The 14,488-nt window shown below is 53.1% G+C and overlaps 1 protein-coding gene across 1 annotated transcript in view; it reads left to right on the top strand.

Annotated features, from left to right (window-relative positions):
* The first annotated feature begins 30 nt into the window (after positions 1-30).
* The window catches only part of ACIN1 (apoptotic chromatin condensation inducer 1), a 27,919-nt gene continuing 13,461 nt past the window's right edge, over positions 31-14,488 (top strand). Inside the window, exons 1-7 of the mRNA XM_044420923.1 lie at positions 31-370; positions 3,860-3,925; positions 4,252-4,363; positions 9,043-9,131; positions 9,294-10,610; positions 12,262-12,495; positions 12,650-12,750. Coding sequence (XP_044276858.1) covers positions 233-370; positions 3,860-3,925; positions 4,252-4,363; positions 9,043-9,131; positions 9,294-10,610; positions 12,262-12,495; positions 12,650-12,750 — 2,057 coding nt within the window. The 5' untranslated portion in view covers positions 31-232. The remainder of the gene's footprint in view (positions 371-3,859; positions 3,926-4,251; positions 4,364-9,042; positions 9,132-9,293; positions 10,611-12,261; positions 12,496-12,649; positions 12,751-14,488) is intronic.

Below are 14,488 nucleotides of genomic sequence, written 5' to 3'. Positions count from 1 at the left end.
GCCAACTAAGAGTGGCGGCCCCGTAACTCCTCTCGCGCCCCCTCCCCCGTTGGGGCGCTGTACGTTGAGCGGAAGTGCCCGGAAACGAACGACTGTTAACGAAGCGTGAGCGGAGATTATCGAGCGAGCTCGAACGCCGTGTCGGAGGTCACCTTAGAGCGCCGAAGCCGCCTCCGGAAGTTTCCGAACGCCCCCGAAGCTCCGGGGAGGGCAGGCAGCGGCGCCACACAAGATGGCGGACGGGGAGGAGGTTACTCTGGACGGGAGGCCGCTCCAGGCACTGAGAGTCGCCGATCTCAAGGCGGCTTTGGAGGAGCGCGGCTTGGCGAAGAGCGGGCAGAAGAGCGCGTTGATCAAGCGCCTCCGCGGGGTGAGGAAAAGGGCCCAGCAGGAGGGGGCCCAGGGGCCCGGGCCGCTCCGCGCATGCGCAGACGGACACGGACAGTTTGCCTCCCAGCAACGGGGCCCCTGGCCCTGGGGTGCTGACGAGTTGTACGCATGCGCGGGGCAGTATCCTGCGCCTGACACCAAGTTGTTTGCATGCGCGCGCGCGCGCGCGCGTGTGTGTGGGGGGGAGACTGTGTGGGACTCCACTGGTTGCACATGTGCAGGGGACTATCCTGTTCACACCATTAACAGGAAGAGAGTCCCCACTTCTGTCATGACGTTGGGGTTACCCACTAGGAGAAAGAGGACCCCCTCTTTTTAATAAGGGGATGACCATCGCAGAAACCTGGATTCTGGTGACCTGCTAAGCTCTGTCCCTACTTCTGGTTCTTGTATTTCAGCTAACAAATGTGTTTTTGCCCTGGTGAACTTCACTAAAAGTATTTGCTCAGTCAGTTTTTGTAGGCTGTTAAGCCAACGAAGCTGAGCTTTGCATGAGCTGAGCTGCTCTGTCACGGTTCTGCTCTTCCAATTTATAACACAGTTTTTAAATCAACTCTTTCTATAACGTATTTCCAACATGCTATGTGTTTTGCAACTGTCTCCTTTTAAGAGTGTAGAGAAATTTAGCTTTGCAAAAGGTGTTTTTCAAGTAATTTAAGATTAGCGCTGTGCACACTGAAGAGAACAGATAAATTACTGTGTGGCGGTGCACAGTAGCATTAAACAGTGGAGTGTTCGGTATGGGTAATTGGATAAATGAATGCAGTGGCTGTGAATATGTCAGAAGCATGGTGGGAATAGTATGGAGGGCTACAGTGGGGCATTTAGGTTGTGCGTTGCCCTGTGTGGGGACTGACCCCAGACTTGTCCATGTAATGCTGTCCCTTCCTTTGCTTCTTTCTTCCTAACTTGTGGCTTCACTGAGATGCTGTGAGCATCATAGTCATACTTAACATTGTTCACAGTATGTCACATAGTTATAGTAGCCATTAGATCAGTCCTGCAAGGTAGTTTGTGTATTGTGTTTTTTTCCACAAATGGAGGGAAGGCTGAAACAGAGTCTCTCTCCTGGGACCATGTTCTGAATTTGTGACAGAGGCAAGTTGCAAATTCAAGACCACCTGCTTCACAGTTGGGTTATGGCAGCACTTGGTCATTTGAATATCAGCGCTTTGCTGGCTGCTTACAGAAATAAGTCTCTTTGTGTTCAGTGGACTCACTGCTTGATAGCCAGTGGATAGCCAACCACTGGAGAGCCAGTGTGGCATAGTGGTTAAGAGCACGGGACTGGGACTCAGACGACCTGGGTTTGAGTCCCCGCTCGGCCATGGAGCCAACTGGGTGATTTTGGGCCTGTCACAGACTCTCAGCCCAACCTACCTCACAGGGTTGTTGTTGTGGGGATAAGATGGAGGAGGAGATGTAAGCTGCCTTGAGCCCTTTGTAGGAAAAAGGCAGGATATAAATCCAAAAATAAATAAATAAGTGTGCATTTAGAAATCATAGTCCTGGTGTGTTGCTCTCTACTCATACATAGCAAGCCAGTTTTGAGTGTAAGGCAGCATGATGTGCCTGGAGGAAGGCTAGGCAGCTGGTGCCGTCCAGATGCTTTGCACTACAACTCCCATAATCCCTCACCATTGGCCATGCTGGCTGGAGCTGATGGGAGCAGTCATTCAGACCATCTGAAGAGGGCACCTGGGTGTCTACCCCTGTGCCACAGTGTTGGGTTAGGGCTGGGGGGATGTGGCTTCCAGTCATCATTTGCTCATGAGGCTCACTGTGGGTGACCTTGGCTCAGTCACACTCTGTCCGTCTTACCTAACCTGAATGGTTGTTGTGAGAATAAAACAGTTTGGAAGACCAGCGATTGCTGCTGCCTTGAGCTCCTTGGGAGAAGGACAGCAGAGATATGTAATAATGTGGGGCTGTGTGTAACAGGTATATAAAATGATGTCTCTGCTTGGGACCAGAGAAGTGAAACTCAGCTTCCTTGTGTACCCGTATTTTTGTCAACCTTAGTTGGGTACATCTTGGTGACAATCAGGTCTCAGTTTGAGGTGTGATTTGCCAAAAGTCAGACCTTCAAGGCTCAGGCGAGAGCTCAGCCTTGAAATGTGTGAGCTGGGCACAGAAAGAGAGGCTGGTCCCACATCCCTGGGATTAGGAGAGGTAGAAATTAATAAGCTAAGGATACCAGCTTAGGTTGAATTTACCTACCTCGTTACTCACCTAATGAGCTTCATGACCAAGAGATTTGTATCACTGGCTCTCTGGCTGAGGATGGGCGTTGCAGTGCATTGGCAGGGCGCCAGCTTGGGCATGCTCTTTTCCTGGTCCAGCCTTCTACCCACAAGGATTAGCTTTGGCCCCCGTGGCTTCGTGTGTTCCTTTTCGGAGAGGTTGCGGCAGGTGCATGTGAGGTGAGCTGCTGTTACGCTGCTAGATTTACCTCCTGGCAGGGCACAGCATGCATCCTGCTCACAGGTCAGACCATGATGAAATTTCAAGAGTCAGCTGCCACTATCAGTGGCACGCCGGGCCACTGTATTAGGTGGCCTACGGGTAAATGCTGAGTGTGCCAGTCCTGCTTCTGGTCACTGTACGGAGGCTGACAGCATGTTCTGAATTTCATGTGGAAGAGTAAATGTGGCCCCCTTTCCAGTCATTTTGAGTATTATGGTTTCTTGTGACTACCTAGGTTGCTGATTTCAAAACTCTCCTCGCAGGGGAGTGTCATTGCTTCCTTTTGTGAAGAGTAGCAGCTTTTGGATGGTGGTATTTTTGCTTCTTGCGGGGTCGGAGGGCCACGACAGAGCTCTCTGTGAAGGTTTAGATGAAGGTTGTGTGTGCAAAAGAGTCACTCGGCATTCAAGTTTCCTTTGGGTGCTCTGACTCCGTGTGATTGGTAGAAACTGAACTGAACCATTCAGGGTATAGACTTAAGTAGGCAACTCACAGTAAGAAGTAGAAAACTGATAAAGCAATGAACTTCCGATTACCAGTCGTGTCTTGATGGAAAGCCATGTAATGAGTGGCAGGTAACACTGCCTTGGAAGACCTAGGAGTGAAAACATGGGACTGAGTCGGAGGGTGGTTTTGATCTTTGTAGATGGATCAGACTGTCGGGCAAGGTGCCTGGTGACGGACTGGGTTGGGGTTGAGCTTGGGAAATGCAGAAGTGGGCAATATGGTTGATCTTCGCTAGAGTTTAGAAAAGAAGGATGGGTTGATGTCGGCTTTCTTGTAAAGGCCTGGCAACAAATGACCACGCCGATGTTGGGCTTTGCTGGGAAACAGACACTGCTTGTCTGTCTTGTTTTTGGGTCAGTGGATGGAAATCATTCCTTGATGGCTTTGGCATGCACGGCTTTTGTAAAAAGGGTGGTCAGTAGAGTTGGAGCTTGGGAAAGCAACATTCCAGGCGGCATGGAATCTTCTGACCTAATAATCTTCTTTTTCATCACAGGCCCTGATGCTCGAAAACCTCCAAAAGCATTCAACCCCGCACACCACCTTCCAACCCAATTCCCAGGTGAGAGAAACCAATCAGCCAACCGCAGCTCTTTGAGATGTGGTTGAACTATGCTACAGAAAGCATGGCCTTCTCTTTGTGTGCACCTGTTTTTCTAGTATGGCTTGAAAGTTATCTGATGGTTGTGTGCTCAGATTTATTCCTTTTCCAGCTCTGGGACTTGAACTGGGGATTTGCCTCACTTCCCCACTCTGCCCTGAGTGTCTTTCTCAAAACATCCAGAAAGCATTCTTACTTGCTAGCCCTGCAGTCACTTCCTAAAGCTGGGATGGCAACTGTAGAATTTTGCCCCGCTGAAGCCTGCTTTCTCTCTCGCATCCTGCCAGATTGGAGAGGAGATGAGTCAAAACAGCTTCATCAAGCAGTACCTGGAGAAGCAGCAGGAGCTGCTGAGGCAGCGTCTGGAACGGGAGGCCCGGGAAGCTGCAGACCCAGAAAGTGAGTATGATGTGGCCTTTCTCTCCGGCTCCTCGTCCTTCCTCCGAGACCTGGGGAGAACCCTCTCTTGCAGGGTGAAGGCGCTTTTCTTATCCTGCTTTGCAGCCTTCTCTTCTGTAACTCAAGAATCCCTCATTTCTGGCCAAATCAGTCCCCTAAGTGTGCTTTTTGCCTGCAGACGTAGTTCAGCATAAAATGAAAATGGGTCACCTGTTTATTCCTTTCTGCACTGAACAAGTTGCCCACTCAGGAATTTCTGTGGAATCTAGAAACTTGTGCCATCTCGCAAACTGCTAGTCTTCATTGATCTTGATGTGTTGGCGTTGTCTCTCCGGATAGTTGTGTTAGGCAGCAGTATAGCTTCATTTTATGAGGAAAAGGAGGAAAGATTCCAAAGTTCAGTCTTCTTATTCAAGACAAAATTGGAGACTCTGGCAATTCAAACAAGGCATAGGAAAGGTGCTAAACGTACCAAAAATATTGACTGACCGAAGAGCTAAAATACTGTTACCTTCAGAATTCAAGGGATTTTAAAACCACATTGATGGGATGATTGAAATGATGGGCAAAAAGATGAAGAAAAATGATGTTGCAATATTGCCAGCTGGTTCTGTAGTCTTTAGTATTATGGTTTTGTTTGTTGGGCAGTTCAGATTCTTTTGTTTTTATCGTTGGTTGTAAACTGGCTGAAGGGTGAAAAGAGGGTGTGAATTGTCTATCACAAAAAAATAAACCTCTAGTTTCGGAGAAGAACTTGATGGCCTGGCAAATAAAAGCATGCAGTGAATTTGTAGACTGAAAGAGACATTGACTAAAAGAACGTTGAAGCAGGAGAGCTTCACACAAACTAATATTAAATTGAATTTGATGAGTTGAAGAGGGAGAAGTGAAAGGCACAATCATGTACAATCCTGGGCCTGCCTTCTCAGAAGTGCAAGAGTATGTCCCACTGAGCCTTTCTCCCAGGTGACTGGGCAGAGCGATCCTAACCCCCAGATTTGGTGCTTGCTGGTGGTGGTTAGAGTGAGGCAGAGGCCCCCCTCCACTGCCTTAGTTTTACTCACAGGAAGCTGCCACTATCTGTGTTCCCATCAGCAGTAGATGGCATAAAGGCCCAGGGTGTGGGGTCTTGTGTGGCACAGGTTGCTTTGACTCTGCTGAATGCAAAGCTCCATCCTGTTGCCAAGTATCCTGGCAGCCTAGGATTGGGCATCTCCGCTGTGCCAGCCAGAACTGGGCTTTGCAAAGGATCCCCCCTCAGTTCCTGAGGGGTGGGGTTTTTTTAAATAAGCTGCTTACAAAGTGCATCCCAAGTGTACCTACACACACACACACACACACCCTGCTCTGACTGTGCTTTGGAGCAGCAGGTGGTTCTCACCTCCCTTCCCCAACACTGCTCTGCAAATCTTGTGGACAGCTCCTGAGTAAAACAACCCCAAAACTATTGACTTGTGGGTTCATGCACTGCTAGCATTTTCCACTGAGCAGGACAGGATCCAGTCAGTACAAAGTCTTCAGTATTGACAATAAACCATGAGGCATCTTATTAAAATTTTATGAGGGTAGCTTAAAAACAAATCCAATAAGGCCTCCCTCATATAAAAATCAAGGGCTGTATTTAACTGAATTAAGTATTGAATGAATTGAATTGAATGAAATTGGTATGAATTTGCAGCAGGGGGTTTTCTTCAATTTCCTTGCGGGGTTTGAGGGAGTTGGGTGTTCTTTTTTTAAAAGAAAAGGACGGATTGCTGTTGCTTTTTCTCCAGAAGGTCAATTTAAGAAATTGGGGTTGTTTTTTTAAAGTACTTTGGCCTAGCTTTCCAGGGCACACAGCCTTCACAAAGTGTTTTACAAGACTCTGAAATACATAACACTGTGAAAATCAACATTTACATCACAAATCCCAGAAGAGCTGCCACAACTAATCCCCCGACCCCTTTCCACCCTGCAGCACAATTCAAATGCAGACAGGAATAATAAAACATTTTCCAAGCTGTTGTTTAAAACAGTTACAACCCAGCAGTGATGAGGTCATGTCAAACATGGGGAATTAGTTCCAAAGACAGGTGGGTACCAGAGTAAAAGCTGTGCTCCTCGGACCTGGCCGGTCAAATTATGCTAGCAACTCAAGAGCACGGCTTCCAGAATCGATCTTAACACTCAGGTAGTCCCATTCGGGTGTGGGTGGGCCTTCATACACTCTTATCCCAAGCCACTCAGGGCTTTAAAAGGCCACGCTCACTCAATATAACCTGATTCGGAATAGTTGTAATATGCTCCCAAGTGCCTACCTGCCACATTCTGTACCAATCGCAATTTCTCAGCTGTTTGCATGGGCAGCCTTGTGTTGAGTTAATTCTGCTGTAAGCCCAGATGGAGCTGAGTAAAAACTTGGGTGAAATAAAACTATTTAGTTGTTTCAAGGTTTTGTAGACTTGAAATACAGAGAGGGTAATTGCACGGTCTAGAAGAGTTTGAAATTATGCTGTAAATGGCATGCATTAGTTCTGAGAATACATGGATTGTGGTAAAAGATATACTGGAAAGAGATGGGTGGGTGGTTTGAGCTGATTAATCATGTAATTAGTAAGAGTTCAGATTGTTATGGGCTTGACAGTATTTATGCCTCTAGTGAAGTTGCTTTAAACTCTGCTTTTGAATATTAAGTTTAAAAGATAAGTCTCTCAGCAAGTTTAGTTGGATTGTTCCATTTAAGTTGTATTTATTATTTATTTTAAAATTTTCCATGCTGTCTCATATTGTAAGAAGGTCTCAAGATGGTGTGCAAAAGAATAAAAAGCAATTAAAACTAGGCAATAGTACTTAATTTAAAATACAATAGATAAAATATACATTAAAACTAACATTTAAAAATTGGGTGAATAAAAAGGGTTTTGCCTGGTGCCAAAATGAGTAAAGAGTCACTGTCAGGCAAACCTCTCAGAGGAGCATATTCCACAGTCGGGGTGCTACTGCTGAGAAGGCCCTTCTTCTAGTAACAGCCCTTCTTACCTCCGAGGAGGGCTCTCAGAGAGGGAGCTTCAAGGTTCAGGCAGGAGTATATGGAAGGGAGCATTCTGTTAGATGCAAGTTTTCTCTGTTAGAGAGAGGCACAATCCCCAAACGATACTCGGATTGCTTTGGTTCTGCCCTGCCTCCTCTCCTCAATTGCCAAGAGACATCATGGTGCGGCTGTTGTAAAAATGTGGATCTGAGTCCCCAGGTGCGACTTCAGCCCCGCTGTGCTGTGCCGTTCTGCCTCTTAGGAGTCCCAGGTGTGCCGGGATTTGTCGACTTCCCAGTGGCCACCTGGATGCTCAGTTCAGGGGGTGCATTTGCCCGCACTTCTGCTGTTGAGGCGTTTTGGTGACAGGCCTGTGGGGAAGTGTTTCTGCAGAACTCCCTGGTGTCATTCCAGACGCCTTGTGATGGTGAATGGGATATAAAATGCAAACCTGGTTGATACAGCTGTTCAGTTGCATGTACTGATCACCAGGACTGGTCAAAGCTTTTGTGGAAAGAGTAGAATTATCAGTATCTTTTTTTACTGTCTCTGTCTTTAGAAGTTGGATTTTCTGCCATTGATCAAATGCTGGAAGTCGTGTCCTAGCCCAGGTATGGGCAACTTGTAGTTCTCCAGAGTGGAGCATACCCCTTCTTGCTTCAGTCTCTGTGGTTGATTTTGCTGTCAAAACTATGGCAGCCAAAAAGCTGTGGTTTTTAATTTAGACCGAGGTGCCTTGTTTTAAAGAGAAATCATGGTGATTTTGATGTCATTGCCTCATTTTGCCTAACTCTGGGAAACATGTGCATGGCAAAACCCCACACAGAATACATCCAGAATGTGCTTCCGTTCATTTCTGCATTAGTAGGGCAACTGGCTGTTGGGATCTGAGTGCCCTTTCTGGCCATGGGGTTGGAGTAGGGGATTGGCTAACTGCAGCTGCTGCTTCATGATTCAGTGAGTAGGGCCCCTTGCTGCGCGGTCCTTCCTGGGATGCAGAAGATGCAGCCTCCATGTGGCCTTTGTTTTCCGGACTGAGGCTAGAGGCCAGAGCCTGCTTCCCTTCAGCTCTTCTTTCCCAGGACAACTTAGGATTCAGACAGGCTTAGCCAAGAATGTTCCCACCCCTAAACTAGCCGTCCCCAACTACCTGCACCCTCCAGGTGGGACAGCAGCCCCCAGTGGCCATGCTGGCTGATACAGATGGGAAATGCACTCGTAACCATCTGGAGGGCATCAGAGAACTTGATGGTGGGGGAGAAGAGCTTCTACCAGCTCTCTGGCAGGGTGGGCGATCAGATGCCTTCCCTCTCCTGTGTCCTTTCAGCCGGAAAGGAAAGGTGAGGCAGGGCACCGCAGACGCAAGAAGCTTATGCTGCCGTTATGCTTCAAGCCCTCACAGTACTTGAAATCTCTTGCACACGCACATTAAATACAGTGCTTGCTGTTGTACTCCATTGATCAGTAATCAGGCATCCTAAATGCTAGGGGTACGGAGCCCTTTTGTACAGCTGCCAAAGCTGTTTTCCTGGGTCATTTGCAATGGAAGCCTAGCCGTGAGGAGGTCAAGGAGACCCGCCTGCCTCCCCCTTGAGCGTTCTTTCCGGGGGCCTGCTTTGCAGAGCGGTTTCTGGGCTCAGCAGCTGATGTACCTCCCTTCCTTTGCTAGGCAGAAGCTGCGTTGTCCCCCGGGAAAGGGAAGAATCTGACGAGGAGGAGCCCAGGAGACCAGAGCAGCACCCCTCCCGGGCTAGGCAGGTAAATGGCAGCGGCCAGGGTGGTACAGGCGGAGGATAACAACGGGGAGGGCCACTCTGCAACGCAGGGGGCCAACCCTCTGGGGCCTGAGCCATGAGAAGGAGATGGTGGGGGTTGGCCGGACCCCCAGGCGGGCATGCTGTGATCCACTCTTTCCTCCAGGCCAGAACTGCAAAGGCAACGGCAGGTGGCCACGCCCCAGGCAGCGAAGAGCGGGAGACGTCCGTTCGGAGTCGGAGGGGGGCCCAGCGGGCAGTTGTAAAAGATGAGGAAGAGGAGGAGGAGGAGGAGGAAGATGACGAGGAAGACGAGGACGAGGAGGAGGACGAGGAAGAGGAGGCTGCCCCCCTGCTGACTGCGCAGGCACCCAAGGGGCAGGATAAGCCTGGAGGACCACCTCCCCAGGGGGGCGACATATGCCGGGCTCCCTCGCCCATCGCCTTGGAAGCCCAGCAGAAGGCATCCCCAGCCCAGACCCCTGACACCCAGCAGAAGGCCACGGCCAGGACCCTGGATGCCCGGCGGAGCGAGGCAGCAGTGCCGCTTCTCCTGCCCTTCAAGGGGGAGGCTGGGCCCCCAGTGGCGGAAGGTGGGGCGGAGTTGCAGACAGCCATCACACAAGTACCCGCGGAAGAGAGCGGGGGCCCCAGCACGGCCGGCCCTCCCGAAGGAGAGTTGGCCGGAGCCCTGGAATCGGCGACGACAGCCCGGCCAGCGGAAGCCTTAAAGGAGGGGACGGATGCCGCAGCAGTGTGCCAGGAGGAGCCGAGGGAGCCCAGCCTCCACGAAGCACGTGGCCAGCCCGTGGCGGCCAGCGCGGGGGAGCCTGCAGTTGCGCCTTTGCCGCCCCCACAGGTCGTGGGCATGGGGGAGCCTGCGAGGGACGAAGAGCAAGAGGAGGCCGCGGAGGCCCTGAGGACCCTGGAAGAGGCGGAGGCTGCGGCGGCGGCCCTGATTCAGGCCTCCCCCTCACCTCCGCAGCTGACCGAAGCACAACACACCCAGCAAGACCACGGGGGAGACGAGCCCCCGCCCCCACTCCTGACAAAGGAAACCCCTGCGGAGCCCAGCCCTGTGGAAGACGAAGCCCCCCCACAGCTCTCTCGGCCCTCCCCGCCCTCTCAGGAACCCCTGTCGGCGGGCAGCCCCAGCGTCCCAGAGGAGAGGTCTGGCCGCTCCCCCTCGCCCCTGCCCCCCCTGCCCCCCCAGCAGCAGCGGGAAAGGCCCCGGGGGACCAGCTCCTCCCGCTCCTCCTCCTCCTCCGCCTCCAGTTCCTCCAGGTCGCGCTCCCGGGGCAGCTCCCAGCCCCGCTCTCGGGCAAGAAGGCCCCGCTCTGACTCTTCCGAGTCCCCACCCAGGAAGCGGCGGCACTCGGGGGTCCCCTCCCGCTCTGGCTCCGAGCAGCACACCAGTTCATGTTCCAGGTCGCCCTCCAGGTCGCGCTCCAGATCCTGCGACAGCAGCGACAGCAGCAGAAAGGTGAGTTGCATCCCGGCGTCCCTGGCTCCTTTTAGCCTGGCGCAGGTTGTCCTGGACGATCGCCTTGCGTCCCTTTGCTCACGCGCTCTGATCTTTCCAGCTGGTTCCTTGGAAATCTGACCGGCCCTTTTCTAATGTGTTTCGTTTTCACTTTAGTGTCGCCATCATATTTTATTCCATTTTGACCTTTGGAATAAAATAATTGGGGGTGGGGTGGACACATGCACCCCACATTCATACCTTGGCTTGAGCCTGGCCTCTTCCACCCCATTTCTGTCTTGGGGGGCCAGTGGAAGATTTGCCCCTCCTGTCCTCCTATCCCCAGTATTGCATTGTCTGATTTAAATATATATTTCTGGAAATGGGGGGAAATGAATGTGGCAGGCGCATCAAACTGGCTCGTAATTAGGCAGTCACAGGGGTGAATTTGGGCGACCACCAGGTAACCAGGGAGGGGGCGCTGTCTGTCCAGGCAGGCTGGGTTCCCCTGCTGGGCAATCATCCACCAGCCCTTTCGCTCCCAGGGCAGCCCCTTCAGTAGCATACGCTTTTCTCCCTGGCACCCCACCATGGCAGCTACTCACCCCAGGTCCTCGTGGACGACGGATGTGTTCAGACAGGGTCCACAAAGGCCCCCCTGGCCACACCCTCTGAACCTGGTGTTTTTGGCCAAGCACTGCCTTTAGTGGTGTTTTTGTTTGAAGCCACTGAGGCAGGACCGGCAGAGCTTTTGGCTCAGGCAGCGGCTTCTTGAAAACAAACGGGCATTCCCAGCTCGGGCGGGGGTTGAGCGAGGAGTTAATCCTTGGGCTAGGATAGTGGAGCTTGACCAGACAGATGCTGCCAGGCGTCACACGCCTTCTGCCTGCCCCTGGCCAAGTTTCCAACCCCTAGTATGTGAAAAGCAGCATCGAGCGGAGTGCCTTAACACACTGCATTCCAAAGCCTGCATACAAACCAAAGTGGAATTTGCAGGCACATTTCAAAGCAGGTGCAGGGATGAGAGTTTATTTTCAAGTGTGTTTCAAAACAACCACCCAGTTTGAGTGTGTGGATTTGGGACTGCTTGTGCAGATGTGAAGGGGCTTTTCCTTACCCCCTGAGCTCTTTGTCTGTGCCGCGTTCCTTAATGCCATACGCCAGCGTCGGGCTCAGAACCATAGCCTTCCTGAAGGGGCTGCAGAGTTCACAGTTGACAGATTGCTGAGATGAAAGGATCCAGAAATTGTTCTGAGTGACTAAAAGATAACTCTCTCCCAATTAGCCAGCCACATGTTTTAATAACCACAACAAATACTTCTAATGCAAGTGCATTTAAAAACCGCTTTCGGCAAGCACCGTCTTGTTTCTCCTCTGAGAGAGACAGACACGCGAGGTGGGGATGAAATACCAGATAGTGTGTGCTGTGATGCGTTCTTGAACCTGCTAACACCTCATTCTTTTTCTTTCTTAGAACTATTATTCCCATATGTAGAATGAAAGTTTATTCGCAGACATATCCATGTGGCTAATGAATCCAGATTTCTTTACTCAGATGCCGTCCGGGCTCCCCAGTTCTCTCCCTCTGCCTAACTCCTCCTGATTTGGGAACAGCTTTTCTTGGGCAACGGAGGGCAGGCCATCCTCAAAGCTTGGTCTTTTCTGCTCTCAGTCCCACAGCCCTGAAGCCTCAAGGGACAGCACCAGCTACCCCCGCACCAAAGAGTCCTCTCCCCCAAGGGAGACCCCTCCATGCCGCAGCCCCCAGGCCCAGCAGGAAGTGTCATCCAGCCCCAGGGGAGAAGGAAGAGCCACCTCTCCCCCACCTTTGGAACCCGAGAGGCACTCCACCCCTACCCAGCTGCAGCCACATGAGCGGGAGTCGGAGAACACAGTTCCAGAGCGAGTACGGACGGGAAGGGGCTGGCGGGGGCGCGGGGGGCTCCTCTCACCGGTGCCGGTTCCACTGCGGAGGGGGAAGCGCACAGAGGGGTGGAGATCCGGAGCCCTTCCCCGGCGCCCTGCAGTCTCTTCCTGCTAAACTGGGCCTTTCCCCACAGGGCAGCCCCGAGCCCCCCTTTCCAGTGGAGGCCACTGGCCCAGAGAGCAGGGTGCCTGATGCGGAGCCGCTGTGCCCGTCGGAGCAGCAGCCCGGCAGAGCGTAAGTATCCGGGGTTGTGCAGCTGGGGTGGCGGCTGTGAGCGAGCGAGCGAGGCTGGGCGAGTCTCGCCGCTTCGCACCACTCGTGAGCAGAAGGCACCTCACAGAGGGATGGAGCTCAGCTCTGGCGCGCGATGTAGGAATTCAGCAATACCACGAGGCTTGAGCCCCTAAACGTGGGAAGCGATCGCGTGCTGTAAGGCAAGCACGGAGTGCCCTGGAAAAGTGCTTTGGGAAGGAGGGCTGGTTTGCAGTTATCGTCCCTTGCAGGAGGAAACGACTGGTATGACATGCCACTACTTAAGCGGAATTATTTTTCTTCTTCCGAGCAGTACTTTCTTATTTCCATTTGCTCGGGGCCTCTCTGAGAACATCAGGGTGCCCATCCTTTCATCTCAGCATAACTGATTTCTGTTATCTGTTGAAGGGATTACATTATTACTCCTTCCATTATTCACAAGTTCTTAAAAAAAGACTGGTCTGTATGAAGTGAGGTGTGGGTGGAAACACCTGGAACACATTCAGGTTAGAGAAACTCTTATCAAAGTAACGGCCTCATCAAGGACCTGCTAATCAACTAATTATACTAACAGAGCTCTGACTGATCTTGGCAAAGTTGTGCCTTCCCGCCTGGCATGAGACCCTCTTGGTCCCGACCAGGCTGGCCTGGCCGCGCATGAATGTCTTCACGGCATGGATAGCCGGTCACGTGCCTTGCCAAGAGCCCAGAGGGGCTTACACAGCCCCCCTCCCTTTCATCTTCACAACAGCCCTGCGAGGTAGATTTTGACCAAGAGTCAGCAACTGGCCCAGAGGCACACAGGCAGCTTCACCGCTGTGGGGACTTGAGCATAGCAGGGCCTGCTCTGACGAGATCCTGCTTCTGTTCGGGAATGATTCGGGGGACTGATGGGCAGGGTGGGCTCTCGGTGGTTGTGGGGGGGGGGGCGGGGGGGCGTTGACAGTCTACTGGAGGCTGTACTATAAGGAAGGCTCAATAGGAAGCGGAGAGGAGGATGCCTCCATCTCCACGGACGGCTGAATGAGGGTGTTTGAATGGCTGCGGTGGCCCTTTTCGCAACCAGATCCCGCTGAATGACGTTCCCCGTCCCGGCGGCCTTGCACCTTGCGGGGCGGCTGGTTCCGGGCCCGCGGGGCGCCAGAAAGCTGCCACGGGCCCCTGCCACTTCCCCGGGCGGCAGCCTGTTGGAGTCGCGCCTGCCCCGCCGCGCGAAACCGGAGCCGCCGGCTTCCCAGGGGCCGGGCGCAAGGGGCAGCTCCGGCCCGGCTGCGGCGGCGCCCCCCCGCCCCCCGCTTCCAGCAGGCAGGTCCCTGCCCCGAGGCGGGGGCTGCCCGCGCGGAGGCGGCGGGGAGGCCGGCCGGGCCGGGGCGCTCCGTGCCGAGGCGCCCGCGCCGCCATCGCCCCCCGTCCCGCCCGCGCCCCCTCCCCGCCTCCCCAGCCCTCCCGGGGGCTGCTGGGAAGGCGGCGGCGGCGCAAGATGGCTTCGCTGCCCGTCCGCGGCTTCGGTTCGCTGCTGCGGCCGGCCCCGCCCGGCCCCGCGTCGCTGCGGCGCCTGCTGGACTAGAGGCGGAGCGGAGCCAGGCGCCGGCCGCCCCGACCCGGCCATGCTGCTCTCCGAGAGCAAGGGAGGGTGAGACGGGGGGCCCGGCCTGGCTCGCCTCGCAGGGGCTGCCTCCATCCTAGCCATCCATCCATCCATCCATTCATTCATTCATTC

The sequence above is a fragment of the Varanus komodoensis genome, unplaced genomic scaffold (assembly GCF_004798865.1).
Source record: "Varanus komodoensis strain SLA01 unplaced genomic scaffold, ASM479886v1 scaffold112, whole genome shotgun sequence".
Lineage (NCBI taxonomy): Eukaryota > Metazoa > Chordata > Lepidosauria > Squamata > Varanidae > Varanus > Varanus komodoensis.
The sequence above is the reverse complement of the archived record's forward strand: the minus strand, read 5'-3'. Positions and strand labels throughout refer to the sequence as shown.